This window comes from Rhipicephalus microplus, chromosome X, assembly GCF_043290135.1.
Source record: "Rhipicephalus microplus isolate Deutch F79 chromosome X, USDA_Rmic, whole genome shotgun sequence".
In the NCBI taxonomy this organism is placed as follows: Eukaryota; Metazoa; Arthropoda; class Arachnida; order Ixodida; family Ixodidae; genus Rhipicephalus; species Rhipicephalus microplus.
In genome coordinates this window covers 110944997-110971913 of record NC_134710.1, presented here as the reverse complement: position 1 = coordinate 110971913, position 26917 = coordinate 110944997, and the positions used below count along the sequence as shown (strand labels likewise).

Sequence of the window (26917 nt, the reverse complement as noted above, 5' to 3'; positions counted from 1 at the left end):
TGTTTTCTTGCATACCCACGCACACCGTAGATTGGATCAGCGCGCGCTATTATCCCCAAATGGGCTCGTTTTTTGTCATGGCACCTGTCGAACAAAATGCGCCTCGTGCTCGATTAGTTCTCATTCTCGTGTGGGAATCGCTGGGGCCACGAACACGTTGCTGCCGCTCCACGTTTCGGCGGCGGCGGGTCAACCGTGGGAGATGCATCCTCGTGCTAAAATCGTAAAATTTAAGCAGACAATGTAGATTGTCTGTGGTGAAAATTCATTATATCAAGGTTGTCTCCCGCTGCACGTTAAACAACCTCGGGTGGTCAATTTCTGAAGTCCTCCACTACGGAGTCTCTCATAATTGTATAGTGGTTTTGGGACGTTGAACCCCACATATCAATCAAATCAAGGTTGTGTCCCGCTGTTACTTTGTTCAATAGGCGTTGCAAATACATGCGAGTTTATGGAGTAACGGCGGTGAATAGAAAAACTGTTATATGGAACTGTAGTACTCTTGTTAAATATTATGCTCTCATTATCATTCAGGTTCCCAGTCTGGCAGTACTACTCCTGCACAGCGGAAGAGCCCCACTATGGATGCTGGAGTTCAAGTTTCTGGTCCTCCTGCTGAAAAAAGACAATCTCCTCGCGGGGCTTCTCAGCGAAGCCATGGGCAGCAGGGTTCTGCAGGGCCAAGCAGGCAACATGGACAACAGATGCAGCACCAGCAAGCCTTGCCACCACAGTCTCGTCAAGGGGGCACTCAACAGCAGCGAGGCCGTAGGGGAGGAGTTGCTGGTGGTCCATCTGGAGCAGCCGGTGCACGTCCCCGCCAGGGACCGTTCCGCACTACAAAGCCAAAGGAACCATTGAAGTTCGATCGTGAATACGACTTCGAACAAGCCAATGCAGAATTTCAAGAACTGGAAAACAAACTGGCACAGACAAAGATCAGTAAGTCTTGTTCCACTCATTTGAGACACTCATTTGGGGAATAGTGTTGTCAATGTGCCAAGTTTGACCTCAACATTCATTGTAACAGTGGAATATTATCACTAGTTGTGCTTTGTGCTTGACTGGGCTATTGGAATTTGTTGCCTTACAAAGGCTTTCTACGCAAACTTGTGAACCCGTGGTTTGTCGCCATTATGTGATCGCAGTGACACTGCGTCTCTCTCACAGGAGTCTGCTCGCTAAGAGATTCGGGTTCATTTTCACGGGTAGGCAATGTGCAAGATGAGCCTGTTAATGAGCAAGATACGCATTAGATTTAATTTTTTAAAGTTTGCAATACGAATTCTCTCGCCAATGGCAGCATTACTTAGCCTAGGCAAGGGCAAGAATTTAATCTGCATTTCTTGGAGAAGCACAAGGTCGTGCAGGAGGCTTACTTAAGCTGTCGTTACCAGTTTTTGCTTTTTTTGTGCAAGCAGTGTCATTGCCTGTATTGTTTTTTTTTTTTTTTATATTACGATGCCGGGATTATACGGTTGGTTTGTGTGGTCCCTTGAACGTCGTAGATTATCTGGGTTCCACTGTATGTTTTCACAACCTTTGGTGTCTGAAATTGCAATGAGGTAGGTCAGAATATTCTATTGGGCATCATTTCCAAAAATAAGTCTACTTCGTTAAGTACACTGCGCCTTAGAAATAATGTATTAGCCCATTATGGCGATTTTGCCGGGACCAAACCGATTCGTCATAAGATGTAGTTTTCCTCATACAACCTGGAGGGGGGAGGGGGTAATCGAAGTTCCACTGTCCACGACGAGACACCTCCCCATTCTAGAGCCTTGTCCTCTTAATTTCATAATTATGAAACTTTGAAGGGGAATTTTTAACCTTAATTAGCACAGTGATTTTTTGCCTTGGTTTTATCTGGTTACAATAATGAAGTAACCTCTAATGGGCTGTTATCTAGTTCTAGTATCTTTGAGGAAATTCATCGTATGCAAGACCAGACATGCATTTTTACTGCTGCATGGATTTGTCTTAGCAGTAGCACCCTCATGGACACAGTTGTCCTTGATAAATGTTTCATATGGCTGTGACAAAAGCCTTTATCTCGTGGTGCTCGCTTCCAACAGGAATGCACCCCAAGTTAAGGTGTGGCTGTAGCATGTCCTTTCCTGTGTGTTGATAGCTTCACAATGCAAAGCTGTAGATTAGTTAGGTAAGGTTAGGTTATCTGTGGCAAGATTGCAACCCTTCAACGCATGATGATAGTTATAGCGAGAGAACAAAACTACACAGAGACAAGGACACGAAAGACACGAGCGCTAACTTCCAACTGAGTTTGTTGCGCAGAGCACGAAAATGTATAGAGGAGACGGTAACCATGTGATAAAAACCATATGGCACAAAGAGCAGAACATGAGTAAGAAAAAAACGAACAAACAACACAAAAACAAAAGCACTGAAAAACGGCAAAGAAAAATGAAGAAAACGAACCGGAAAGGTAAAGATAATATAACTACCTCGGACCACGGAGGACTTGCTAATACAAGGCACCTGTTTGCGTGCCATCTGCGCGGCCTCGACACCGGAAAGATGGTTTTCTTGCTCAGCACTGCACCGAGTGCAATTGTGTTCCCCTCTTCAAGGACACAGCGACGCGCTGTACAAGCACAGAGATGAAAGCACTAGAGTCGTTGTGGAGGCCGCGCAGATGGTACGCGAACAGGTGCCTTGTATTAGCAAGCCCTCCGTTCAGAACGCAGGTTCCTTATTATATATTTACTTTTCTGTTTCATTTTCTTCTGGATTTTTCTTTGCTGTTTTTCAGTGCTTTTGTTTTTGTGTTTGTTTTTGTTTTCTTACTCATGTTCTGCTCTTTGTGCCATATGGTTTTTATCACATGGTTACTGTCTCCTCTATATATTTTCGTGCTCCTGTCTTTCGTGTTGTGGTTTTGTTCTCGCGCTATAACTATCGTCATGCCATACCAACTAGCCCAAGCTGCCACACCTTCAAGGCAATCACTAGCAGAAGGGGGTAGCTATCCTGGAGGATTCCATATCGCCAATGACGGGTTGTTTTGCTCACCACTAGGCGACTGGAATAGAGGCTGTGGTTGCTGTCGCACCCGCTTGAATGTGCTACAAGCAGCAGCCCTCCGAGTGCGCGGCACACCTGCTTGCGTGTTCCCTTTCATAAAAATTTACGTTCCACAATATACAAATTTTCTGAGCAGCTTGAAACAGTCCCCCTCGCCCTCCAAAATGCATAACCCAGTCCCTTTGCAACTGCACCCCAAGGTGTGTCGGGCGCTCATTCCCATGGCCTGGGCTGTCGCAGCGGTTGCCATAGGTGTAGTGGAATAGGGACCTTCCCCATTTTCTTTCAATTTGCGTAATAAAATGTTTCCAAATTTCAGGTGATGAAAAGAAAGACGACTCTGGCACTGAAACTCAAGTTGGCGACAACCATGAAGATGACGATGTGGTGTATTACGATAAGAACAAATCCTTCTTCGATAACATCAGTTGCGAAGCCATTGAACGGAGCAAAGGGTAAGCCTGAAGTATTTGTGAAGTATTAAGGGTAAGGCTGAAGTATTCGTGCTTTCGCTGAAAGCAGATATAAATTCGTTTTCTCCTTTTCTGTGGATGCCTGTTAAGGAGAGACGCGAGTCGGAAAGTCGCGGTTTTCCTTTTTTTTTTTTTTTTTTTTAACTGTATTGGCATTCTTAGACTACAATCTATTACTTCTCAAAATATGAAGCTGAAATTCCCACGAGAAATTATCAAAAAGTGCTTCCAAGTGGGCTGCGGTGACGCGAGAAATGCGCGAAAAACGGCGAAGTTCGCATCGTCTTGTCGCGAAAACGACGCGTTGGCCGCCATTTGCAATCGTGCACGCACGCTGCTAGGGCCGTATCCTTCACAATCCACTAGTAGCCAGTCTTGTGCCTTCACGCAGAATAAACAAGAAATGAGAAAAACAACGCGTATGTCGCGCGTTTTGAATATCGAGGCACGCAGCGTGAGGTCGCCATTGGACGGCCGTGCGCTCCACGCTACTCCCCCTCCTATCTCTCGGGCAAACGAGCGAAGCCTCGCACGTCGCGATCGAACTTTTCCGAGTTTCTCTGCATTTTTGTGTCATGGTAAGCCCGAAGAAGTGCAGTTCAGATAACCGAAAATTCAGAACTCTCCTCAAGTATCGAGGGAAACTGCGTCGGACGCTTCACGAAGCGACAGCGAACGACGATGTCGCCCCCGACTAACGCCTCGACGCGCGAGGGGCAGCTGGAAAGCGCAAAGGACTCTCGGCATTCCTCGGAACTGTGTTGTCAAAATTCTGATTGCCCTGAATCTGCACTTTCGTTCACGCACACGTAGAGACTTATTGCTTCGGCTGGGGACCAAGGGACAAGCGCTCTTTTGACAGCGGCAGCTCGCGTGACAGCTTTGCTGTAAACGTGAAGGCAGTTCTGGCAGCACGCGCTATAGGTGCAAGCCACGACTAACTTTCAAGATTTTGTGCTATTCTCGGTCTTCCGAGCCCAATGCATTATAAGACATTCAACGGCATTTCCAAGAATCTCCATGGTGCGGAAATGACGGCAGTGAGCAAAAAACTTGCACCAGGCACAAAACATCGCCAAGGAACACCTGGCAGAAAAGGTCATAAAGTCTCAATAGAGTGGACACAGTCGTGTCTGTCCCTGGACATGGGGCTCTGCCTCGATTTTGAAGTTCTTTCGAACTACTGCCATGCTTGCAGTACACACAAAGACCTTGGGGATAATGAAGAGATATGGCGAGCTTTTCGTCTTCCAGGTTGCCAAAAAAAAAAAAAAACGCCGACTGCTCATTCCACGCAATGGAACCTGTGGCAGCTGTCGGTCATGTCTGAGGACCTTGTCTTATGAAACTCCACTGCGTTTCACCAGCTTCCCAAGTGATGGTGACAGCAAGGCCTACACTTCAGTCTGCGAGGCAAATGTATACTGCGACACCCCCATTATCAAAGAAGAGTGCACGAACCACGTTGCAAAGCGCTTGGGAACTGCCCTACGGAAATTGGCAATGCCACTGCCACGAGGCGAAAAACTGAGATGCGGCAATAATAAAACTACATATTACAAGATCGCCATCACGAGTCGCAAGGACAGTGTCCGAAATATGTATACTGCCATATGGGCATCGTATTTTCATTGCTGCTCTAGTGATGGTGCCAGTAGCCACAACTTTTGCCCTGCGGGACCAAATTCGTGGTGCAAGCACAAGCAGGCGGAAGCACTGGAGGAGCTTGCACCACGCCACACCCCACTGTTGGCGAAGGCTCTAGGATTGGCAGTTATGCCTATCTACAAGCGCCTTACAGAGGAGAAACTCCTTGTTCAGTGCCTTCATGGCAAGACACAGAATGCAGCCGAATCGCTGAACAGCAAGATATGGCTGCTATGTCCAAAAACAAGGTTCACTTCCAGAATAACTGTGGAGACGACCACAGCGCTTGCTGTACTCTGGTACAACAAAGGCCACAGGGGCTTTGAAAAAGTGCTTGAAGGCATTGGAATTTTCCCCTCGCAAGATCTGGCCACACATCGTGACCACTGTGACGCCATGCGCATCAGGAAGATAACCCTGAAGCAAACTGCAGAAGCGAGGGCACGCCATCGCAACACAGCGAAGAGAGCTCGTGTTGAGGACACTAACCGCAAGAGCCGTGAAGGACCAAGCTATGGTGCAGGGGACTTCTAGACACTTGCAGTGCATTCAGTACAAGGTACTTTTCATTGTGCCCCAATTTGATGCAAAAAGAATGATTTCCTAATAAATGCCAACTTTGCGAGCTGTCGAACTTTTTTTTCTCATTTCCATTTTTTTCTGACAGTTTCACATTTTCCGGACAGCCTTTTGGAAACCTATATTCATTGTATAGTAGCGAAACTTGGCTCACATATTCTTCAATACATCCAGAATGCAAATATCTACTCTAAATTGCAATGCCTACTAGCATTAGTTGTGAAAATATTAGTTGATTGTTTCAAGGGAGATTTGAAAATAAGTCATTCAATACAATTTTTTTTTTCTTTTGGTTATAATATTTCTGTGTAGATATTTGCACTTTTCAATCTACCTAGAGTCAAATAAGATCAGACACATTACTTCTACTGAAAGTTTAGTACATAAAGTGCCCGTAAAAAATGTAACTTTTTGATATTGTTTATGGCATAACACAATAACAGCTACACAAAAAATTATTGCATATTTGAAATCTGAATGAAAAACTATACTAATATAAATGTTTCGGGTCTCTATTACTAGAAATAAAGAACTTTTTCGAGGAGCATCCTTCCTTGAAAGGTGTATTCCCAACACTATTCTATTCCCAAACTTATTTTCGTGTAAGATCCAACTTCGTTAGAAGGTTTGGGTGTATACAGTCACACGGATATATCTAACCGAAAGGGGTTCCTGACTTGGTTCGATATACGAAAAATTTGATCCACTTCCACTAAGTCGTCCGCAGACACTTTGTGTGGAACTGCGGCCGGAAAAGGGAACGACAACTAGTGAAGTCTTTTATGTACTTGTTGTCATCTTGGCAGATTTTCGCAGTCCGAAGCCTGCCTTACGGAAGCAGTTGACCACTGTGTACGTCTCCGCGTCTCGCCAGGAAGATCTCCGTGGGAGAAAACATTGTGCAGATTTCCGGCACTCCTTCACCATTCACAGCTGGATGTCTTGGCTGCTGACAGCTTTGCTTTCGACAAAATTAGTTTGCCAGCAATGTAGTATCTCTGCCTAAATCTCTAAAGCCGCGCAGTGTTGTCAGCGAAGTTGTTTCACGAGAGCGCAGCGGCAAACCATTTGTCCTTGGCAATCGGTATCGGGCCATCCACTGGAATGTTCTTTGCGCGCCCTTCTAAAAACGAGGCATACAATGCCTTTTCTACATTCCCGTGGGCAGAAGCACACACATGACAATCTCCCTATGTTCGATGCTCCACCGCTTTTGCCTTGATATCTGCCTTGTTCCAACAAGGTACTCTGAGTGCTTCATGGTATCCCGAAGTCGTTCGCGACGGTAGAACATTTCTCGCCCACCTCGACACGCTGAATAGCCTTCAACTTTGCAAAGTCAAGGGTCTTGCGCTTCTTGACGCTGGCCATAGCTACACAAGAAGTCAATTCGGAGTCTGCAGCGGCTTCGCACACCACGCATGCAAAAGAAAAATGTTGCACATGTTATGGTACATAGGCAACTCTACAACAGAAGCAAAGTGCTTGCGAGGCGATAGGCACCCGAGAGGGCAACGGCAAAAGGCATGAGCAAAACCTCCGAAGACAAAAAATGAAAGGCTCCTTCATTCCTGCTCTCGGAGCAGATGGGTACGCGGAGAAAGCATGAAAGAAGCGAAAAAAAAAAAAAAAAACTTCCCGCAAGTTATAGATTGTGCAGTCCGAGCCCTCTCGCCTTTCGGTTTTTATTTTTACTTAAGTTTCGAGTTATGATGAAAGCGTGGTGCTGCGCGAAAGTCGCTGGGCGAGCAAATGCCATGAAGCTGACTTGACCATGAGGAAGTGGCCATGAAGCTGACTTGAGCTGAAACGTTGGTCCTTGATGTATGTGTTTCGAAGAGCAGAGGCGGTAAGGGCCTCTAGTTTTTCAGACGGCAGCATGCATGAGGCACTGGCCCTAAAGTTTTGTCGTCCTCGCAATCGTATTCCTCCAAATCGCAGCTGCTGCGCACTTAATTCACAATGCCCTAGTCCTTGCATGGTTGCTCAGTGTCGGCATTATGATCGGCCGTAATTAAACAATCTCAACCAATGTCCCCACCCGCTTTACCAGGTCGGGGTCGACTATGCGCTGCCACAAATCGCTGCTGCATACCTGCCAAGTCTCCCGGATTGGCCGGGAGACTCTCGTATTTTGACCGCTTTTTCCGGTTGTAAGATTGTGATGAAAATCTCCCGGAAATCGAAATTTCTGTGCCTGATCTGGCTGCATTCACAAAAAAGCAGCTAAATCCGCTCGAGGCTTTTCCAACCTACCCCATTTCATTATAAATGAGTTTAAGAGGCGTTCATGTAAATGAACAGTAATCTCGGTGATGCGAAACCGTGGCAGATACGAATTCTTAAATTCTCCAGGCAACTTTTACTATGTTCATTGGGCTTCAATTCGAATGTTCCAAGCACATTTCCTAATCGTGGCGGGTGATATGAACTTTGGTACGCAAACCGTCGAATGAAGGCAGAGAGCAGCGTACTCGAAGCTTCAGAAGTACGCGTGCGACCGGCGCACTATGGTGCGTGTGATTGTCGTTGCCACAACCACCGAGGATGAAACCGCGGTCGCTCTTGACATGCTCATGTATGGCGACGACATAACTGCGAGAACCTCGAAGTGTGCGCTCAACCAGTCAAAGCAACGCTGCTTTCCGTTAACCCTGCAGACAAACCTGCTGGTGATGCTATCGTAGATGGCATAAAATGACTTAGTTTTGAAGGCGCGTGCGCAGCCAAGCGCATGGGGATTGTAAAATGAACTACGGTTTGCCGCAACTGCGGTCGTGGCGAGGCGATAGCGATCTACAAGCTCGGAGGGCACGCAGCGGGAGGTAAGCCAGTAAATACGTAAAAAAAAATTTAGAATGTTAGTTTTGCTGCAAGTGCAAAGCAATAAATGCAAGAACTTGGAATGTAATGCTGAGAACGGCAAGCAGATCGAAACGTGTAGCGCGCTGCTCACACACAAATGACGCATGACAACGATACTCGCAGCACGAAAGGTTACTAGCAGCATTTACCGCTCGACACTTAACACGCTGTTTGAACAAAAACCATGCATGATACATAATCACAGGTACAGATGAGTACAAACTAACAAGTGTTCCCATTCTTTTACCTGGCTGGGTATGAAAAGCGCTATTTTCGCAAAAGTGGCCTGTGCAATGACCGAAGTGACCTTTGTGGGCCTGGCAACTAACGCTTTCATTTCAGTGACAGCCGAAGGCACGCCATTCCCCCACCAAAGTATAAGCGCGCGCACAACGAAATACACGTGAGAGATAAGCACGCCTCGTGAAATGTAGAGGAGCTTGGCGCCGAGTGCAGGTGGCTTTTTTCTTGTAATGTGCGCACACACACACACACACACACACACACACACACACACACACACACACACACACACACACACACACACCCTGAAGGACAGCGGCGGTGGTGACTGCAAAAAACAGCTTTGACTGTCCATATAATTGCAGTCCCCATCAGAAGGGGCCAGACGCGTTTTGGCGTTCCTGTCGGAATCTAGCAGTGAGTGAAGCGTTCACCCGTGCTTTTATGGCAGCCAGCTGCGCCGTCCCGTCCGTTCATGTGTGTCCCAGGAAGACACACGCGAGCTGTTTATAGATTCTGCTAGTTGTGTTAATCTCACCTTAGTGAAAAACCTTACCCTCGTGTGTTTGGCCACTCCTAGCCGCTATAAGACCGCAACGCTGATGTTGGCGCTTGCAATTGAGACCCCCCCCCTCCCGCCCCCTTTTATTTTTCGTGCCAGCCTTTTTTGTTTGTTGTCGTTATTAATGCCCCCCCTCCCCACCATTGCAGAAATCTCCGGGATTCAGAATCCTTTAACTTGGCAAATATGCTGCTAGAGTGGTCCTGTTCAAAAGCTTCAGGCTCTATCAAGCTGCTATCTTTAGCAATGCACGCTCGCGCCCCTCGCCTTGTTCACCTGCTGGCAGCCAAGTCATTGGCAGGCCTGTGTGACGTGATCCGTCCTCCTGGTCAGATCATGCCACGCTCTCGCTTTGAAGTCGGAGCGGTTGGAAGCAATCTAAATCTGAGGCCGACGTCCTAAAAGAACAAGCCGAAAGTAGTCCGAGCGCTTGAATTCTACCACCCAAAGGTGCAAGCATTTTTCAGAGCGCTCCTAAACGCCCAACCGAATACACGAATAGAAATTCTGTGTTCAAGAGATCAAATTTTCAACTAGCAATGGTGTTCGTCCCTAGCAGTTGCCCTGAAACTGACTTGATTTTCTACAAAGCGTGCGTTTTGAAAGCTGCTCTAAAACAGCATTATTACTGCAATAGGATGGAAAGGTGGGCTAGTTGGTAATTCATGATGGTTCAGCGAACTGGGAGCGCGGGGGTAAACACAGACACAAGGCAAAGAAGAGGTACACAGCACGAGCGCTAGACTAACAAGCGCTCGGGCTGTGTGCCTCTTCTTTGCTTTGTGTCTGCGTTTACCCCCGCGATCCCAGTTCGCTGAACCATCAGCATTATTACTGCTCTGAAACTCTGAAGCCCGATTCCAACCCTGCATAAGTTTTCGCAAGGATAGAATAAACGGGAAATATTATTGCTTGATAGAACCTTTCATGCTAGCTTTCATTGCCATAGCTTCTGCTTGTGCTCGATCAGTAACCTGCTTTGCTTATGATGACCTTTCTCGTCAAAAGAACTCTTTGATGTATATGTTGCCGAAGGAACGCTTTCAGAGCACTTCCTTGCTTTTGTCGGCTGGTTCCTGGCCATGCTATACAAGCGCTGACAAATCAGGTGCATTGCACTTGTCACTCAAGTGTTCAGTGCTGTTTAGTCAGTTATACGCTACACGTCTTCTCAATCACTAACACCACAGTGCGTGCACGACTTAAACACTTAGTCATTACTGGTGGGATCTTGTACACAATAATGCAGTTTCTCTGAGAACAGTAACCTTTGTAGGATAATGCATTCACTTTCCGTGCTGCTCTAGGCTAAGGACTAGCGTAGTTATGATTGTACCACTTAATTTTTTTTTTTTCCCCCAAACTGTTGCTTGATTGCAGGGTTCAAAGGATAGATTGGCGGCAGGAACGCAAGCTCAACCACGAGACATTTGGCATCTCCGCGAACAACTGGATGAGGCGCAATGCATGGAGGGGTCGAGGGGGAGGTTTCTGGCGTGGAGGGCAGCGCGGTGGCCAGCGTGGCGGCCGTGGTGGAGGAAATCGAGGAGGCAGGCCACGCAACGGAGGCGTAAGTGCAATGTTGACTCGTCATACATTCGGCCTGACCTACATGGAGTAGCCTTCGAGTGAGCAAGCAGCCTAAACTTAGCTGTTTGCCACAGATCAAACTTCCGGGGCGAAGTTTTTGTGCCATTATACGGCAAGAGTTTTTTTTTTGTATGTTTTGTAGTGTCGATCCTTGCCACTCTGATTCAACATAATGACCCTTTTCACTAGTCTATTTTGAAATTGGGTGCTTGTAGTTTAAAATGCCACAGCACACACCTAGACATGTTTTTTATCAGCAGCTTTTCATACAAAAAATACACTGCACAACTCTTGCCAGTATTTTTCAGGTTTCTGCTCCTATCCTTCAGTTGACTGCGTATTTGTTTCCCTTCCAAAAGTGTGAACATCTAAATTAAAATCTCTGGAGGGTTTATTTTTATATAACAGATATTCTAAAGCAAATCTTGTGACTGCAGTACCCCCCTTGGAATATGATTGGACTGCTGCTTAACATTGTTCAGTAACCACTGAAGAGGTGGCACTACAAAATCTGCTCGCTCACTTTCAAATGCTCATCAGCTTCTTAGGCTGGGATTCTCGTAGGCACGCTCAAACCTCAATATAACGAATTCAGATATAACGAATTGTCAGTTATAACGAAGTGAAACTTCGTCATGGGTAGTGTTAAAAATAAATGTTCATAACGAAATATCAGATAGCTCTTTTCGTGGCAGATGCGACTTCATGAGGTTTGAGGGGAGACACTGGTCTTGAAGGCCCAAAAACTTTCCGAAAAGTCTATTTTTTTAAAGTATTTTTTTAATAATATATATACCGGGTGTTCAAAATTAAGCTTTATGATTTTTTTAAAATTAGGCGCTCGAAGGCACGTGAGAACCACTTGTGCAAATAAGTTAAGCGGCCAGGGGGACAGAAAGTTAGATGATAATTATCGCTGTCAGCAGCCCAATTAACTAAAATTTAATAATTAACTTTTTACTGGCTGCGGTAAGTTGGCATGTTTATATTGAAAAAATGTAGGCAGTGGTGTTTGTACACAGTTTCAGTTGGAAGATTTTTTCTAGCACGCCTGTGTTCCGAGATATCCGGCTCCAAAGTTTAATTGTCTTTCGCACGATTACGCATGCAAGAGGGTGAGGGTCCGCGCAAAGCTCCTCCCTAAAGTGACGCATCTGTTGCGTGTGGTGTTTAGTGTGTGTGAAGAGGGTGGAAGCGTAGGCATAGGTGATAGCAATTACCCTTGCCCTCTTCGGCCGTCGAAATCAAAAATCGAAGAACGCTTGCAACCAGTGTCGTAACACGCAACTGCAGAGCCTCTAACGATAGTGGCAGATACCATGCCGAGATAATGGTGCGAGCGGAGAATCTGGATGCCAGTGCGCGTGCGTAATAATCACTAGAGAAGCATGCGTGGTCGTTGCCTGGGCTACGCGAATAGCGTGACTGCTGATGTCCGAGTACTGTAACTTTTATTGAAACAAGAGCAACAACTCCACCAATAATAACTGAAAGTTTTATCCTTGCTAACGCATATTTCCTGCTGCTACATAAGCATATTTCGGTCATGCACAAATCTCATCGAAACTCTTCACCTCTCAAGACGTCAATGCCCCAAAAAGTGTTCAAAATGCCTGCCTTCGGCAGCAACGCAAAGCATGAACCGCTGTCGCGTCGACTCGATGACTCGGCGCAGTACTTCTGCAGGAATACTCGCACAGGCAGATGTTATCCTGTCCTTCATGTCATTAACATCGCTGGGCTCTGTTACGTAAACTCGATCTTTAACGTAGCCCCAAAGGAAAAAGTCGAGCGGAGAAAGGTCAGGTGATCTTGGTGGCCAAAACATCGCTCCTGCGCGCCCAATCCACTGTTGTGGAAAACGTCTGTCCAACCAGTTCTTCGCCCTGGTAGAAAAATGTGGTGGTGCTCCATCGTGCTGAAACCATACTTGGCGCAGGTCATTCAGGGAAAGACTGCAGACAAGATCATCAATGACAACACCTAATATTTCTTCTGTGTACATCTTTCCGTTCAAGTTGTCCTCAAAAAAGTGAGGTCCGATGATCCTGTCCCCGAGTATGCCGCACCACACATTCACACTCCAGCGAACTTGATGCTTGTGCTGCCTCAGCCAGTGTGGGTTTTCTTGTGCCCAATAATGGGCGTTGTGAAGATTAACACTTCCATTTCGGCAAAACCGAGCTTCATCAGTCCAAATTATTCTGTGCAAAAAGTCATTTTCTTGATCAGTTTTGATGAGGCCCCAATTGCAGAAGTCAACTCGCCTTTCAAAGTCCGCCTCATTTAGGTCCTGATGAAGGTAAACGTGATATGGATGGAACTTGTGCTTTCTTAAAACATTTGTGACTGTTCCGATGCTGCGACCGCACTGATCGGCAATCTGTCGCATGCTGAGCTCTGGCATCGAGGTTACGCACGCGACAACGTCGATTTCAAAGTCTTCATCGACGATTGCCTTCCTGGTCCGTCTCGGAAGGTGGACAGAGCCTGTTGTGCAGAAGCGTCGAAACAGGTTTGTGAAAGTGGGCCTTGTTGGAAGGGGACGGTGTGGGTGGCGAGACGCGTAAAGCTCCATTGCTAACGAAGCGTTGCCATTCATTTCAGCCATTGCAAGCACCACGTCTACTTTTACTTTGGTAGAATACCTCACGCCAGAAGCAGCCATATTAGCTCGAAAGGACTCCACGTGGATTTCCTTGGTAGACCTTCAATGCAGAGACGCTGTGCTCTAACCGGAGGCACCCTAGTGCAGGACGGTCCTGCTAACGCGTTCACAAGAAGATGTCTCAGTGTGATCTAAAGTCACGAAAAAACGTCGCGAAAAATGGTCTCCTGTTATCGCGTTCATCAGGATCATGCGTAAGGCTCATGGCGCACCGCGCTGTCACATTTTGATTTCGCCGGCCGAAGAGGGCAAGGGTAATTGCTATCACCTATGCCTACGCTTCCACCCTCTTCACACACTAAACACCACACGCAACAGATGCGTCACTTTAGGGAGGAGCTTTGCGCGGACCCTCACCCTCTTGCATGCGTAATCGTGCGAAAGACAATTAAACTTTGGAGCCGGATATCTCGGAACACAGGCGTGCTAGAAAAAATCTTCCAACTGAAACTGTGTACAAACACCACTGCCTACATTTTTTCAATATAAACATGCCAACTTACCGCAGCCAGTAAAAAGTTAATTATTAAATTTTAGTTAATTGGGCTGCTGACAGCGATAATTATCATCTAACTTTCTGTCCCCCTGGCCGCTTAACTTATTTGCACAAGTGGTTCTCACGTGCCTTCGAGCGCCTAATTTTAAAAAAATCATAAAGCTTAATTTTGAACACCCGGTATAGGGCTTTAAGGTGTTCCTGAATTGTTTCCATGTAATGTGTATTTGTCGAGTTATTCGGTCTCTTCCGTGACCATTATTCCTTGCGAAACTGCCTTGCAAAACTGTCGTAAAAGGGGGAGATGCGGCCTGTTTAAAAGCGATGTCCGTTTGCTGTGCTGCGTTGAACCATGAGCACAAACTGCGTTGAATGGCTTTTTTTTTTCTTTCACCCTGAATGTTTCGCAGAGATGCAGTCGTAAAAAGCTTACATGAAAGTGGGAATGATTCCTGTTTCATAGAAGGATGCCGCACATGTTCTGCTGACCACTGCGCAAGCACCGTCAAAACGCTGTATGCAGATTTGAACTATGGAAACCCTGGAAACATCTGGCATGCAATAAAAAGAAAGCGCTCGAAGAATGACTTCACTCCTGGTGGCTTTTAGCATCATTACTGCACTGATTTACACTATTACCTGTTGAATATACATGCTCACGGTGTTCCTAAACTTTTCTCGTTTTCTCAAAACATTTTTCATCTAGTTTGAGGTCATTGCCCACAGTATCTTCTCATCTAGTGGTTGTATTTTGATAATTGTTGCAGCATTTGAAACCTTATACAGTCCAGTCCGCATATAACTGCCCCACCTAAAACGAACAATATCCGTGCTACCGTGACAATATATTGTTTCAATGACGCAAAATCGCACTTATGAATATCGCCAAGCGCCGCCAATCTGTTACAGCGAACGGAGTCTGCGCTGTGCAGACTTCCCGGGAAACCACTTTCGACCACGGATGCATCGGCGAGGTGCCCATAGATTATTGTTGCATGCCGACCCTGCCACAGAGCCCCTCTAGTTGCCGCTCTCCCCAACCGCTTTTTGTTGCGCACCCTTCCGTCCTCTGCCCCTGCTACTCTGAGCACCCCGCATCGAGTGACGCGATCAGCGTTCTTGCCACCCATCTTTCGAAGACCGGTCTACCATCTCTCCAGTTTTTGATCGCTGGTAGTGGTATGTCATTGACGTTGCCGGCCTGAACTGGAGTGACCAGACCATTTGCCAAAATTGTCTGTGTCTTGTCTGATCCCACCCACTCTGATAATTTGTGTTCTTTTCGTGTTTAGGACCTGTTCTCGCTCACTTCGCACTCGGCTCAGCATGCCCTCCGCACGCGTGCGGAATCGTAAAAACGGCTGTTAATTTGCGCGCAACGAATCTCGAAATATTGAAGCCTGTAAGGTCTCGCAAACCCGCCGGCGAAACAGATTGTTTGACGACGGCCACCCTTTGAACAACGCCGCACGTGGCGATCAAGGCAGCCGTGCTTAAACCCCTGCGCCGGCATTGTACACGCGCGTTTTGCGTACCTTTCAAGCAAGCTGCCCGACCTGCCGCCTTCCCGCGTGTTTTGGTTTTCACGATCGCCTTCCCACCGTATTCTCCCCTCTTCATTCTGTCGCAACTCCTTGCCCTTCTCTTGCAAATCGGTAGGTGCTGAATCTTGCTCCCACAAGGACTGCAGAATATGGTGCCTTTTTTCCTTTCAACCACACCTCGCAAATCGGCTCTCCTCTCTTGACACAACTCCTTCACCAGTCTCCACTGCTCCACGACGCCAACCACGCAGACTCGGATTCGGTTTTGTTTTCCCACTAGCAACACTAGCAATGGGCCCACCAAAGCTGTACCACGCGTTCAGGTGTGTGTTGTGCGTGTGCGCGTCTTGCTCGCTCTCGGTGTGCGTGTGGTTAGGATGGCGGACTGGGGGCCTTGCACGCTTTTTTTGCCGCTCAACAAAACGTTGAAAGTGTGACCCCTTGGCTTGGGCATAATCCGCGCGTTAGGTGCCGCGTTGAGCAGCACGTGCTCGTAGCTCTTGTTCACCTGGCAGTCAACTTGCCGCTTCGGGCGTCCCGGTATTCAGCTGTGGAGATCGTGAATATTTCGTAGGCAGCGGTGACGGCTACATGCACGCGAAACTGTTTTGGCGAGGCAGACTTTGTCGACGGCGGGTCCGAAGCTTCCGAATAGGATCACTGCGGCGGTGATTTGTGACAGCGCATCGTCGACTCCGACCTGGGAGAGCGTGTGGGACATCTGTTACGATGGTTCAATTACGGCTGATGATGATGCCAACACTGCAAAACCGTGCACGGATTAAGGCGTGAATTAGGTACTGGCAAGAGCGATTGGAGGAATCTGATTGCGAGAATGACAAAACTTTAGAACCAGTGCCTCGTGCAGCTTATGCCACGGCCTCTGCAAAGAGCACGCTGCCACTTGAAATAAACTCTAGACTGCCGTTATCACTTCTGCTTTTTGAAACCTGTGCATCTTTTTGGGCAAAAAATTTTGTGTTTTCACTCGCAACTTATTTAAAAACTGTTTCATTTACTACGAACTTCGGGATACAGCGAACGGATGCAGAGTCGGGCTCAGGTTCGTTATAAGCGGGCTCGACTGTACATTGAGTGCCACAAGATCAAAACCTTGTAATAATTTTATTAAGAACAGTGATTTAATTAGTGATAAAGTTTACAAGTATATTTATCAGAAATCTGCAACTGTTGCTTAAGGCCGTAACTCTAAAACCACTGAAGGTAAAAATAAAATTCTAGTTTCCTTGCGCTCTGTTCTTTACAGAACACAACCATATCTAATTTGCAGCAATTTTTTGAGAAAGCTGTCTAAACAGTAGGCAGATTGCCAGTTTATGGAACAGTGAATATTTTAAACTCTGGAAGTGACAGCTGATGATTAATTGCATATTTGTTTTCAGCTGTGAGCACAAATTTTCAGCTGTAAATACTCGAAATTAAAAAATTTAGGGCCAGTGTCTCCTCTTAAAAGTAGTTAATGGAAAATGAGTGTACAGAAATTCCTTCAATTTACACAAGACCTGTACCACTCCACTTCAGTCTCTATAATTTACTAAAGTAGTGCCATGCGCGTGCGTGTAAGCTCCCCCTCCCCCCGTGCTTGGTAGTTTCTGTAGTGCAAGCGCCATCCTGCCTTTTCTCTGCCGTGCATTTTCTTTCGCTTCCACGACTACACCGACTTGCCCTCCCCTGTGTGCCGATAGAGGCTATGCCTGTGTCGGTGAACACGCGTTATACTCGCTAGGAGAAACGGCGATCGAACGACCGCGCCTGTCTACGATGTGCACGTGCTCGAGTAGTTCACTTATGCATTTCTGTAGCGATGCAACTTGCTATAATTCACTACCTAACTGCTGTTTAGGTTGAAATCTGGTTGTGGCCTGTGTCACAGCTATGGAGGGAGCAGGCGGCATAGCCTGGCATAGCACATGACATAGCGTATGCAGCCAACATAAAGCGAGCAGATGGTCCGAGGCGGCTCGGGCTGGCTTGGGACATTTAGATCACGTGCATGTGACGTAGCCGCCTACGAGCCGAGGTGTCCGCCGGCCGCCGGCGAGTGATCCGGGACTTTGGTGAACCTGTAAAGCTCAGTAGTATACTGCTAAATGCTATAGGGGGCTGCTGCAGCTGCCAAGAGAAGGCAAAAGCAAAGGAGTGCAGTTGGCACTTTTTAGGTACTTTAGTAATGTGTGTGGTGGCCGGCAGAGTTCACTAGTCTACAACAATCGTTCAGGTTCTTGGTGTTTCTGTTTCATCAGAAATTATCTTAACACCGCTATCAGCAGCTACTTTCAGTGAGAATCTCGCGCGAGTCACAGGCTTCAAATGCAGCTCCCTTTTGACCCTCTGCTTTAAAAAGGGTCACATAAGCCCGAGACAAAAATAGAACAAGGCAGAAGCTTAAAACTTGTTCAAACAACTTGAACTTCCGCTGCTTCATTGCACACAGTCATGCCGAGCGCTGCTTCAATCGCCGCATTTCCCGCGCACTCGGTAGTCCAATGTAAGTCGTAACAATGCTGTTTCAAATGGCACTAGAGCACTGTCCAACGTTCTGATAGCTTCAGTTTGCCCAAGGGGAATCGGATGGTTTTTGTAGAACGTGCCACACAGCACGCGACGGGTACTTTCGGCCTTGCTCCCTCAACAACATTCGGCCGCATGCACTAATGTCTAGGCGTACGTTTTTCTCTTGCACTTCACGCGCAGTTTTAACACCAGAATATCTGTGCATGCTAGCATAAAACAGTGTGGCAGTCGAACACATGCAAAAGCCAAGGAATATGCCAATTGTAACACACACCGGTAGAGAGGCAGCGGAGAGCAAGAAAAAAATATGCAAAACACAATGGCCACGAGCGAGTGCTCTGGCCAATGAGCATTTGGAAACTTTTCCTTTCGGAAAAGGGACGATAGTAAGTGTTCTGTCAAAGCAGCCTGTGCGGTTGGTTCAGGTGGCAAGTTGACTCCTATGGTATCTAGCAGTACTGCTCTTTTAGCCATTTTTGTACAAGACCAGTGTCCCCCCCCCCCCCCCCCCCCCCTTATAGCAATGGCTCGTATAAAGCCAACGTGTGGTCAACTAGGTGGCTTGTCAGAGGCCTGATCAGGGTGGTTTAGGGGTACCAACTTCTGTTTTGTGCAAATAGCAGAGTGTCTGAATTCACAAGCAGAGCTTAATTTGTGATGAGATCCCAAGTGGCAAAACAACCTTGACAATGCACAATGTTCCAAAGGTATCTAGTGTCGCAATGTGGGAAAGTGAAGTCGAACAGCAGCACTCATTGAAAGTCGCATGCAGTTTCGTAAAACCGCTCCCCTTGCTGTTTGGGAGGAGTAACCAAAAGGCAGAGGTCAATCTTAAGAGGAGACACCGGTCTTTAAAATGTTTAATTTTGAGTATTTAGAGCTGAAAATTTTGTGGTATGCATTTCTCACAGCTGAAAACAAATTGGTTTTCAGCCATCACTTCCAGATTTTAAAATATTGACTGTTCCATAAACTTATTCTGCCCGCTGTAAAGAACAGATGCAAGGACAGCATAATTTTATTTTTAGCTTCATTGGTTCAAGAGTTATGACCTTAACAAATACTAGTCGGATATCTGACATTGCTGCTTAATATCGCCATTTAAATCGCTGTTGTTAATGGAATTATGTTTTCGTCTCGTTGCACTCATCAATGTATAAGCTTTTAAATGCTGCAAAAATTGTCAATATCCCACCACTAGCTCACTCAAAAGATACTGTGGGCAATGGCCTCGAACTTGATGGAAATTGTCCCTAAACTTTTTCTTGTTTTCTCAAAACATGGTGAGCATGTAAATTGAACACGTAATGGTGTGAATCGGTGCAGTAATGATGCTATAGGTCACCACGAGTCTAGTCATTCTTTGAGGGCTTTCTTTTCATTGCATGCCAGATGGTTCCATAGTTCAAATCAGCATACAGAGTTTTGACTGTGCTTGTGCAGTCGTTACTAGCGTGCGTGGCTGCCTACTATGAAACGGGAATCGTCCCATTTTCACGTACTCTTTGTCTTTGCAGCTTAGTGAAACATTCAGGGTGAAAAAAAAAAAAAGCCATTGAACGCTGTTTGTCCGGGATCAACGTGCTCGCGGTTCACGCGACACAGCAAACGAACGAGCGGCGCGTGCATCTCCCCCCTGCTTTCGGCAAGCTCCGTAGAAATTTCGGTTCCCCGCACTCGTCGCACGTCGGCAAAAGTTTGGGGCAATGCCATATTCCCAATATTTCTCTCAAATGCTGCCGGCCCGCCACACACTCCCCACTTCATACACTGAAGCAGCTTATGACGGTGAACGGCGTTCCAGTAGTCGCCCTCGCTTCAGTCTTAAAAAAAAAAAAAAAAAAAAGACCGCTTGAGTCGTGGGGCTGACAGCGAGGCAAGGGCCACTTTTTCAGCCACTGAAACGAGGGGGGTGCTCGTGTGCAGAACTCCCATGTTATCATTGGCCTGGCTTCTGCTATCGCAGCAGATCACAGCAGCCACGTTCGTGATAGCGTTGGCACAGTCTGCTCTAATCCATGTTCTCTGCAGCAGTGTTCTGCTTATAAGACTCTGCATGCTCTCGGACGCGGTTTTTGCTTCTTTTCAAACGCATGAGCAGTATGAGCACTATGAAACTTTCGATGAACGCCTGCCACCACACCGATTGCACAGCCGTCCCTTAGGCCTCGTCACAAAATGGTGGATTGCATACCGCTGTAGCACAGGAATCCCTTGTCATCCAATAGGAAACCGGGAACTACCCCACGTGATAGAAACGCACCAATGGTGCGAGAGAATTTCTTTTTATTCGCGATGGCTGCGTTGATGCTAGACGAAAAGCGTTCTGCTAGGAACAGACAAGAATACGGCTTTCAAACAAGACCAAACTGGTCGTGCTACTTGGCGTGGTTCTCGGGCACTGCGGCGTCCAGTAGGACCATTTTAGAGGTGGTTTCATGAGGGGAAACTGGTTACGGAATTGACTTCGAAAAATTTCCAAAAAATCTAATATTTGAATTATTTCTTTAATTCGGTCTCGGTCTTCAAGACCCGTGCTCCCCTTCAGGCGATTTCTCAACTTTTCCTTCAATTTAAAGAAACGAAGCCTGAGCCCATGGCGGTTTTAGAGAAAAAAAACATTAGTCTTAATTTTTGCTGGCTGACTCGCGGGTGGAAAACGTGAGGTTGGGTAGTTAGTAGGGTGAGCTGTCTCACTTGTTGATTTCGAAATGAGTGGTTATAATTTAGACTTCGTAAACTCTCACTGCAATGACCAGAGAAACTCTTCTCTACTACGAATTTTCTCAATCGTATTGTGGTTTTCTGACCTAAAACCCAAGATGTTATTATACAGTCTAACCCCGCTACAACGAACGCTCAATGAAATTTCCGCCAAGATTTTTTTTTTCCCAGTTAGCAGTCCATAGGAGTCCATGCATAAACATTGTTGCCACAACGAACACTTTTTTTTTTTTTTTTTCTGCAGTCCCGCTTCAATGAAATTTCACGATGCAATTCCAGGTTCAGATGATCATTGCTATACAGGAAACCCAATCTTTCACATTTCGATGCATTTTCAGGACCTGAAAATGCGTGGACAGTCTAAAACGCGCATTGGCACCACCAGGAACCGCCGCTGTTCAAGGATGGGCGCTGCCATTGCTCAATAGTAATGGCAATGCGACTGCCCTGCCAGGCCCTGCTTTCGCCACTGGCTTGCTTTCGAGCCACAGACGATCCAAAGCTGAAGCTCGGGCGCTCAGTTTATGGTTTCTTTCGCGCAGCTGCTGGGTGAAAATGCAAAGCGTTGCCTTTTCAGATTCCAATGCTTATTATTTTATTCGAGCTTGGCCAGTGTGGTACCTAATCATAGCAGCTGTTCATCTGTATTATCAACCGAAACTGCCAGCAGGGAGTGATGGATGATAAGAATGGCATAGCATAATGCAAAAGTCTCCTCTCCACGATACCCTGCCTCCATCTCGGCATTGTCGGATGCATTGACACCTTAACACCAGCAGCTGTCCGCCGTCAAAGTAACTGTTTGGTACGTTCACGAAAGCGATTGTTGGCGTTGCTTCAGCGTGGTTTTCACCATGGCCTCGCTATGCACGACTGTGAATCTTGTTATGACTCTGCTGGAAAAGAATAGGAAGCAGCAGGCACTTTTTTTAATTTTAAGAATAAACTTTTTGTTTTGCTAGCTCAGATCAGCTATATTTTCTAGATTTCACTGCAATGAAATTCTTGCTTTAACCAAATATTTTCTGTGCCCCGTACGTTTCGCTGTAGCGGGGTTGGACTGTAGCAATTGCATTTCCATGTCCCCTAGACATGTGGTCACAGGTTCCAGGTGTGTGCCCAGCCACTGTAGGCTATACCAGTGTAACATGAAGTTATCATGCTATGGCTTCGACTCGCAGACATCTTGGGCTGTGCAGTCCATTTAGTGTGGAATGCACTTTCGAGTTGATGCTTACAGCACCTTATGCTCATTTTCAGGTTCCACGGGATGGTTGGTCGTCGGTTCCTCGGGCAGATACAAGCAGCAGTGTGGAGCCCACATGGCCATAGTCTGCGTTGTTCTCCCACTGCTTTGCACAGAGACCACTGTATATACCCAGCCATGGGGGCTGGAAGCAGAGCATCACTTGAGACATGGGATGTAGGGGCATTTTTTGGCAGAGGCATCTATCTGTTCATTGAAAGAAGCAAAAGGTGGCTTCACACCTTTTAGTGCACTATGGGATTTGTGCAGGGTACCTGAAGTTTTCTTTAGTAGTAAGAGTACCATCTGCTTCACTGTGTGCACTTTTTTTTTTTTCGTTACAACAAAATTTACGCTGAGACCTGAAGTCTTTCACCCCTAAATTGCCTTTCTGTTCATATGTGCAGCCTAACATAGCCCATGCATTACTTTGTAATATTAAACATTCTCCTGTGTCTCTGCAAGCAACGCACAACCGAATCTTATTTATTTTGTACTGTTCAAAAGACTCTGTCGAGAAACAAGCTGCCTTGACTTTCTTTATGGCCATATTTTCAAGTTTATTAGTCCCTCCCCCTTCTTGCCTTTGACCCCTTCATTGAAATCTGAGGAGGGTGATATGGTCCAGAAAAATAAAATCTTCAATTCGTATACCTGTTTGTTATTTCTCCAGTGCCAAATTTTGGCGCCACTTGCTCTGTGGGCTTTGAAAACATTGCAGGCTTTCCAGTTTATTCGCATAAACTTCGGCATGTTTCTCCATGTCCAGTTATTATACCCAGTCTGCGCGAGACTTTACATATTTACTGTTCGTGTTACAATTTTATCGATGCATTTTGTGCATGCGTATACCACGTCTACCTGGAAGCCTATAGTGGCGAGAACAGTCGGGATGTCCACCAAGCTGGGAAAGACATGTTGAGGGGGGGGGGGGGGAATAGGCATTTCTGAAAAAACAACCAAGGGCATAGAAGTAATGGTGGAATGTACAGCAGTCGCGAAAATTACAATTGCCAATGATCAACGCTTAAAACCTACAAACTAAACTGTGGTTGCAGCTGTTAAGCAAGTCTTCTGTAGGTCGTACAGTACCTTCGCAGCACATTACTTGTGCTCAATAGTTTGTGCATATGTGTTGGCCACGATTGGGCTCTACTTGAAGGCCTGATGGTTAGTGTAGAAGTACCACCAGCAGTGGCTTGCCGGGTTATGTCGAGCTTTGCAATTGCATCGCCACTGAATGAGATATACTTGCGTAAACACCGGACCACAATGTTAAAAGTGTTTTAGGTGGACTGATGACTCCTCCGGAAGCGAAGCACTTCTGTCCTAGTTTTGTGGAGAAGGTCGGAGATGGCGCCGCAATAACCGTGGCCCGGGCGCAGGTTGCTTCAGGGCTTGGGAAGCAACTGGGGGGGGGGGGGGTGCCTTTGTTGAAGAGTTCAAAAGTAAATTATTAAAAGTTGCGAACGATTACTACGTTGTGACAATACAGCGCAGATAGCTGTGGAAAGAGTTCAATTAACCAGATTGAAGGTTTGCGATAGGAGCATATGTTTTGACATTCACAAACATCAGATTGTGTATTTAAACGTGACGGTAAAGTCCCGTGTAGTTACGACAAAAGTTAATACTTTGTTGAAGTAATGTTTACATAGTAGTTGTACAAAAATGGCTTGGCTTGTTATGAAGTCTTGCAGTAGAAGGCGTAATTTTTGTTTGTCGGGGCGGTCTCGTTATGAAGACCACCTAGAGTGCTGTGCGATGAGAAGCGTGTACAAAAGTCGACAGACGAAACACCATTTTGCAATGTCTGTGCACGTTAAAGAACACCACATCGTCAAAAATTCCAGAGCCTTTTACTACGGCGTGCTTCATTCATATCTTGGTTTCGGAGCATAAAACTGCAGATATTTTCATTGTTAACAAACTGCAATATTTTCATTGTTCTCACTCCGGGAGAGAACAACACATGTTGAGATTTTTCAATGCAAAGGAGCAACTCTTCATATCGCTGTAATAAAATGTGCCGTTTTTTAGTTAGAGATGCATCCATATATAAACGGCCACAAACAGAATAGGACAGTACTTCAACTCGGAAAGAAAGTAGTATTGGAAGACACGTGTAAAAAACGAAAGCTATGCATTTTGACTTTGGTGTTGCAACTTACTGGACTGCTTTCGAAAGGTTGCGCAACTTTTGAGACTTGTTGGCCTCGTTCTTTTTCATTTGGTTGAAATGTTGGAGCATATGCACTTCTACATTTTCGCTCGGCTTCTTTCAGAAGACCAAATAGCACGGAATTGGAGTGCGTAAGTCCTCCTCTTGTTTTCAAAACTACAAGAGCTGGTTCAGCTCTTGACATATCAGCTGTCCCAGTCAGTTCAAGCTAGCACTTGGAACAATTTGTATTTTTCAGATTTCGACAAAGAAACCCACATAGTTAATTATGCAGTCGGTAGTGCTGTCTGATGCAGGCAGCGAGTTAAATACATCGTCGGACATAATCTAATTCTGCACCAACCCGTCAAGCCTGTTCTTAAGCTCATCCAAGCGGGATTGGCTGGGCCTTCCTTGAAAGCATGTTAAATCGCGCAAGCTAAGGAGTCTTGGTTCTTCACTGGGAAGTAACTGGAAATTCCCGTACGCGTATTTGGCCCCGCATCGCACGAAAGAGGAAAAAGTAAGTACGAGGAGGACGCAAGCGTCAGGATTGCTCGCGTGCTATTGGGTCCTCCCTGTGGGTGACGTGCACGCCTGTAGGTGACGCACGCATGAGCCCGCGATGGAATGTGCGGAGTTTTCTTGGCTGTTCCATCGTGCGGAAGCACCCACAACCTGCCGCCACTCTGCCTTTCTGCGTCCCCTTTTCCCTCTCCCTGTAAGCTGAACCGTGCTACCCATTCAATCAACCACTACCTCATACGCGTCACTTCTGGCGTGGTCGACGCTCATGTGTGAATTAAAGTTCGAAATTACCATCTAACTTCAGAAGAATGGTAAGTTGGGCTAGTTGGTACTGATCCATAAGGTATGTAACTGCGCAAAAAACTAACGGAAACAAGAAGGAGAGAAAAAGGACAGACAAGCGCAGATGACGGAAACAAGAAGGAGAGAAAAAGGACAGACAAGCGCAGCTGACGGAAACAAGAAGGAGAGAAAAAGGACAGACAAGCGCAGTTACCATCTAACGCTCGGCCATGTGCATCGCGCTTCTGTCACACACCATACCAGTTCCAACTGCTTTTGCAGAAACGCGATTCCGACTGTCGTAGCAGATGCTCGCGTCAGAATTAGACGCCAGCACATCAGATGTAAAGCATGTTTCGGTCGACGACGGGGTTCCGAATGACGGCAGTCACGCGCACATTTACGTGCGGAAAAGACGCCAGTTTGGCCGGCCCATTTGACGTGAAGTACCTCCTCGTTCACCTCAGACGGATGCGCACCAGTGGCTCGCCAGCTAAAGCAAGGCAACTAATACGACCATCCACGTCGTATTAGTTGCCTTGGTGGATCGTCGTATTAGTTGCCTTGCTGCTGTCTGTGCTGAAGGTGTCGTGGAGGCACTTCACGTAGACAGTCGGAACCTCTTAGCTCATTGAAACCATTAGTTGATAGCAGCGCGGTGTCGTCTCTTCCTCTGTCCTTGTCTATATTTTTGCGCTGTTTTTACACCCAAAGCATGAACCACCAACTAGCCCAACTTTCGCTATTATTGAAACCATCACCGTGCTATCGCCATCTTATCCAAACTCACTCGCTCGCGCCCTCGCCGCACGGTAGCGATCCATCTAGGGCACTGAAGGGGCGAGGCTGCTTCCGCACGATGGAACAGCCGTAAACACTTCTCTGTGTTTCCGTGACTCTGCTATGACATGACGATAGTTATAGTGCGAGAACAAAACGACGACACGGAGACAAGAAGGACACGAAAGACACGAGCGTCATGCCATACCAACTAGCCCAAGCTTCCACACTTCTGCTATGACGACAGTGACTGTCAGCGTGTCTTCGAGAGATCGGCGGCTGAGTGAAAATTCGCCTCATGTCTTTGCTTCAAACTACCACGAAGCAGGCAATCTTGGGAGAGTTAACAATGCCCTCTCCGAGGCTTCCGCGGTGTCTGAATAGGCAGCTCGAGCACCCAACAGAAGTCTTTTCTTCGCTCCCCTATTGCGTATCCCCAACCCCGTCCCTGGTTACCACGGATTATGGCGGGGGCTGAGAGGAGCGGGGAGCATGGCTGAAAATGAGGTGCAAGTTCAGTCGGTGTTGCTGCGTCACGAGCGTGCGCGTCACCAGCCAACATCCTCTAGCTAGTCTAGAGGGTGTTGCACCAGCACGTCACCTCCAGAGGCGAACCAATTGCGCGCGAGCAACGCTGGCGCTGGTGTTCTCCTCACACTCTTTCTTTTCTCTCTTTCGTGCGATGCGGGACCAGCAATTCCAAATACGCTTCCTGTACTTGGGTGGCTTTATGAGACTGTAAATGGATAGCATGCTGAATAATTGCAAGAACGTCGGCAAGCAGGGATGTTCATTTTGGCCTTCAGCTTGGCGTACGATACCAAAAAACTTCTCCGAAACATCTTTAAAAAGTATTCTTACAGCTGAATTGTCGACAGAATCGTCACTCGCAAGCCCTAAGCAGTGGTTCCTGAAAAAAAATATACCGTGAGGATCAATTCGTCCT

At 46.7% G+C, this 26917-nt stretch overlaps 1 protein-coding gene across 1 annotated transcript in view; it reads left to right on the top strand.

Annotated features, from left to right (window-relative positions):
* Positions 1-22871, top strand: part of tral (LSM14 family protein trailer hitch) — a 43556-nt gene extending 20685 nt beyond the window's left edge. The window contains exons 4-7 of the mRNA XM_037434520.2: positions 538-945; positions 3368-3503; positions 10798-10987; positions 22235-22871. Of these exons, the coding sequence (XP_037290417.1) occupies positions 538-945; positions 3368-3503; positions 10798-10987; positions 22235-22306 (806 nt within the window). The 3' untranslated portion in view covers positions 22307-22871. The remainder of the gene's footprint in view (positions 1-537; positions 946-3367; positions 3504-10797; positions 10988-22234) is intronic.
* The last annotated feature ends 4046 nt before the right edge of the window (positions 22872-26917 follow it).